Below are 4,710 nucleotides of genomic sequence, written 5' to 3' on the forward strand. Positions count from 1 at the left end.
GAACTTGACGACAACGACTGAGATACCAACCGATCTGGGCGGGGTTGCTGTAGCCGCTACAACAACAACAACAACAAAATGCCAAAACCTAGTTCGCCTCTTGTTTTCACCAGCGGTGAGGTAAGGGTAGCCATCGGGAAGGCGAAAACCTCCAATGCCATTGGACCCGACGGAATATGCATGTTAATGCTGAAAAATTTGGGTCCTGCGGGAGTAGCGTACCTAACGGAGGTCCTCAACCTGTCTATGGCCACTCTCATCATTCCAGACATCTGGTAAAGGGGGGGGGAGAGTGGTCCCACTGCTCAAACCGGGGAAACCAGCCAACAAAGGAGAGTCTTATCGCCCGATAACTCTCCCTTCCCCGGTAGCGAAGACACTCGAGGCCCTGCTGCTCCCGTACTTTACGAAACACCTGACCCCAGCGAAGCATCAAAATGTAAATTTTTTTATATTGTGGCCCTCTTATTCCATTTAAAATCCTCCTTGGTATTATAACCTAACATTAGCCTAATATTTGCTAAACTAGGGGTTTTTTCAGTGTTATGATAATTGGATTAACATCGAATTAAGCCATACCGTTGATTTGGAAAATCTGAACGTTTTTAGCTATAGAGGAAATGTTACTATTGCAAATTGGGATATTGGGTTAGCTAAAATCTCTCAGGAACCTCTCACTGATCATCAACGATCGAACCTTAGGGTGAGTTACTGGAATTACGTGTGTAGGGAGTTTAAAGATAATATTTGGTCTTAGGGTTTAGCAGAAAAACACCGCTTGTACAGACTAAAAGCAGATTTTGCAAATTTTTTCTACAACAGTTTACAGATTCTAAAGCCGGAAAATGTTTAGTAGCGCTCACATCGTTTTTGCGGGGGGCCCGGAGGGGCAGGGGCAGGGCCCCCAAACTCACCCCACCAGAAAGGGGACAGTCCCCGTTTTCTAAAAAGGCGTAACTTGGGCTCCTACCACAAGCCCCTAGGGAACCGTTTGAAATAGGGGGAAAAACGGAATTTTCTTAGGCAAACTGAGCAGTTTGAAGTGGAATATGACCCAACTAACAGAAACCGTGGGATTTTTTAATAAAAGAAATTATGCCAAATTAGATATCGGGTGATTTTGAATAAAGAATAAAATAGTTAATTAAAAATAGAAAAAACAAGTTTTTATAAAAAAAAATGTTCTTTTTAAGAAATGTATTTTTGCGTAGAATTCCTTTCTGCGTAGGCGGCGTTCGGCCGCACTTAGGGATTATAACCGTCAGGCAGTAGAATTCTCCATTCTGTGTTGCCAAAGAAGGGGGGCTGAACACCTTTTGCAGAGAACACCTTTCTGCGTAGGCGGCCTTCGGCCGCTCTTAGGGATTATAACTCTCAGGCAGTAGAATTCTCGGATACTGTTTAGTAAGTGGCCCACCTATTTCGGGGTATTGCGTCCAAAGGGGTGACCCGATCCAAAAAAAAATTGCACACACTTGTAGTCAAGGGTCTACACCATGATACAAATATTTAAAGATGAAGGGGGAGAGGTGTGGCCACAGACCCCTAGGAAACCGTTTGAAAATGGGCGAAACACGGCATTTACCGAAGGAAATTGAGCAGTTTGAAGTGGAATATGTATAACCCCACTAACAGAATCTGTGGGGATGTGGGGCCTTCGGCCGCACTTAGGGATTATAACCCTCACAAAGTAGAATTCTCTTTCTGTTTTGCGAAGGAGCTGAACACCTTTTGCAGAGAACACTTTTCTTCACTTCTTATCCGCCATTGCTCCCATTTGACGTAAACTGTGCTTTTGACGTTTTCTTTTAAATTCAAGCTACCATATTCTTTGAAGAAACTAAAAAGTGTTTTTTTACTTCAAACAAATTATTTCAAAAATTATTTCATAGAATATATTTTGAGCAGCATTTTATAGCGAGCTTTTAGCGGTTTATTTCTAGATTTAACTAAAAAACGGAAGGCAAGTAAAATACTCCTATTACATTGCGTTTAGCACATAGATTCTCTATTTGTTTATGCAATCATTTTCATCATTATTTAGTACGCTTAGCTGCATATTTCGGGATGGCCACGTGCATGGTAACTTCACCAAGGTGTTGTTTGCTTGTTCCAACCACTTTTCGGCGGAAAATTTTTAGCCTCGGGACGGATGTGCCCAATCTAAGCGAAACACTGCACCAGCATTCATTCTCACGACAGCGTACCTACCGTAATGAGTCGGGTTTTACCCGAACAAGGGCTGTTGTTTCGGCGATCTAACCCCGTTTAGGTCGGCGAAATCCATCAAACGTTGCTCGATCCTAGGGCTACACCTTCTCCGCACCCTTCTGCTCAGGGCTGGCATAAAGTCGAATTCAGGGCCAGAAATCTACACCTGCTGCGTATGCCAGAGATGACTGCATACAAACTCCACGTCATTCGTGGCCCCTCCCCCGCGACGCCTCCAACCACCACCACAAGGTAGCACCCCCTTTTGCAGCACGTGCAGCAGGGGACCGGCAGGCAACACAACTCCTTAACACCACACATCACAATCGGTCTCCCAAGGCACACAAAGGTGCTACAATTTAACTGTAACGGACTCCAGAGCAAGATCGAGGAGATAACAGTCTTTATGGGAAGGCATGGAATATTAATAGCTGCGGTCCAAGAGACGAAGTTGCACGGCAATTCAACCCTGTTGAATTGCGCCGGATACAACGTGCACCGTCGAGATCGCGAGCGAGATAATGGTGGAGGTTTAACATTCATCACGCTCCACACCGTGCAGTATCGTCTCATTGAAGCAGACATCGACCGCAGGGATACCATCCTAGAATGTCAGGGTATTGCTATCCGGTCAGGCGACGTTGAGCTCGAAATATTTAAGGTATACATACCCGTGTCACCAGCTGCCCGGCAGGATATCACCCTGAATTAGGTGCGCTACTCAGAGGTGAAAACCGTATGGTAGTTGGTGATTTTAACGCGCACCACGATCTTTGGCACTCAAGATAGACGATTCGACATTCTGCACAATGAACGACGACGCACCCACCAGGATTAGGGGCAGCTGCTGCAGCTCGCCAGATCTAACAATTGTCAGCGCTGGTCTGATAAACAGCGTATCATTTGTTGTTGTTGTTGTAGCGGCTCTACTAAGCCCCGCCTGTTTCGGGTCAACTTTTAATCATTATCGTCAAGCTCAACTAACGGTAGGCCCAGGAAACGAGCTGTTTCGATGGGGTCGGACCAAAGGGTGAGGGGTGTTAGTTGAGTCGGATTGAGCTGGCATGTGAAGAGGTGGTTGGTGTCGTGGGGGGAGTCTCCACATGCCGGGCACTCATTTGGGATGTTTGGGTCGAGTCTGGACAGGTAGCTGTTTAGGCGGCTACAATATCCAGACCGTAACTGAGCCAGGGTAACGCGGGTCTCTAGGTAACTGAAGCTCCGTCTCTTCCACAGGTGGTGATTGGGCTCTGATAACGACATTCCTAGGCCGGGAGTCGAGCTAGGTGGAGACAGACTCCCTATGAATGTCGTTGATCGCTCGTCTGTACGTCATTAGGTCCAGTGGATCGTCTGTGTGGGTCTGGACTGCGTCCTTGTATACGAATAGGTGCCCCCTGACGTGCCTGGGCGGAGGCTCCTCCTCCAGCAGTGGTCTGTTGGGGTGTTCACTTCTGTGACACCCCACAAGAAACTACTTACAGAGCATCTTGTTGTGTTCCCCTACGGGGAGCACTTGGGCCTCACTGTGTTGGTGATGCTCAGGCGTCATCAGAAGGCACCCAGTCGCTGTCCGGAGTGCGGCGTTCTGACAAGTCTGTAGCTTCATCCACTGCGTCCAACTAGTCCCCGGCGACCAAACTGGCGCAGCATAATTTAGAACCGGCCGGCCAATTGCCTTGTATGTTGCCAGCAACGTTTCTTTGTCTTTGCCCCAAGTGCTGCCGGCGAGCGACTGAGGACCTTGTTGCGGCTCTGTACTTTGTTGACAACTGCGGTTGTGTGCGCGGAGAAAGAGAGCAGGCTATCAAAGGTAACCCCTAGAATTTTCGGGTTGTTCACCGTCGGCGTATCATGGCGACCTATGCTGACTCTAGCATCAGACCATCTTCCCATAGTCATCTCGATTGATAAACCTACCGACTTTGCTTCCGTGGATTGCCGGACTTATGTCAACTTCTCCAAAGCTGACTTGAAAGGCTTCACGGATGTTACTGAGGGCACCGTCACTGCACTACCCATACCAACCGACGTTCATGTAGGCGAACGTAAGTTCGGCAGGGTTGTCACCGCTGCTGCAGCTCGCTTCATCCCAGCAGGATGTATTAAGGATCCACGTCCGAATTTTCCTGCTGAAGCGGCTCTTCTAGCTGATGAGCGCGACAACCTTCGTCAGGCCGATCCCGGAAATCCCTGTATTAGAGATCTCAATTCGCAGAATCGGTAACTTGTGAACGTACATAAGTGGAAGGAATGGGAAGAGCATCTGAAGACCTGCAACTTCGCCTCTGGTGTGAGCAAGCTTTGGTCAACCGCGAGGTCGTTGTCCAACCCGACGAAGCGCGACGACAGAGTCGAGATAGACTTTGGTTACCACGCTTCGTCGGCCCCGGAGAGATGCGCGAGCTATTTTAGCCGGCAGTTCATTCTGCATCCTGCACCAGAAGGCTGGACATTCCCACGACAGCCGGTTCTACGTACCGGAATGACTCGGGTTTC

The 4,710-nt window shown here is 48.1% G+C and overlaps 1 protein-coding gene across 1 annotated transcript; it reads left to right on the top strand.

The window, feature by feature from the left end:
* Nucleotides 1–439: 439 nt before the first annotated feature.
* Nucleotides 440–1,051, top strand: LOC118756822 (the record flags this gene model as incomplete). The annotated part of the gene is given in 3 exon segments (XM_036491563.1): nt 440–489; nt 542–703; nt 758–1,051. Coding segments are annotated over 3 exon segments (308 nt in total), but the record flags the coding sequence as incomplete, so codon positions are not given.
* Between the last annotated feature and the right edge of the window lie 3,659 nt (nt 1,052–4,710).

The sequence above is a fragment of the Rhagoletis pomonella genome, unplaced genomic scaffold, assembly GCF_013731165.1.
Source record: "Rhagoletis pomonella isolate Grant_MI unplaced genomic scaffold, Rhpom_1.0 Rhpom_scaffold_12343, whole genome shotgun sequence".
NCBI lineage: Eukaryota > Metazoa > Arthropoda > Insecta > Diptera > Tephritidae > Rhagoletis > Rhagoletis pomonella.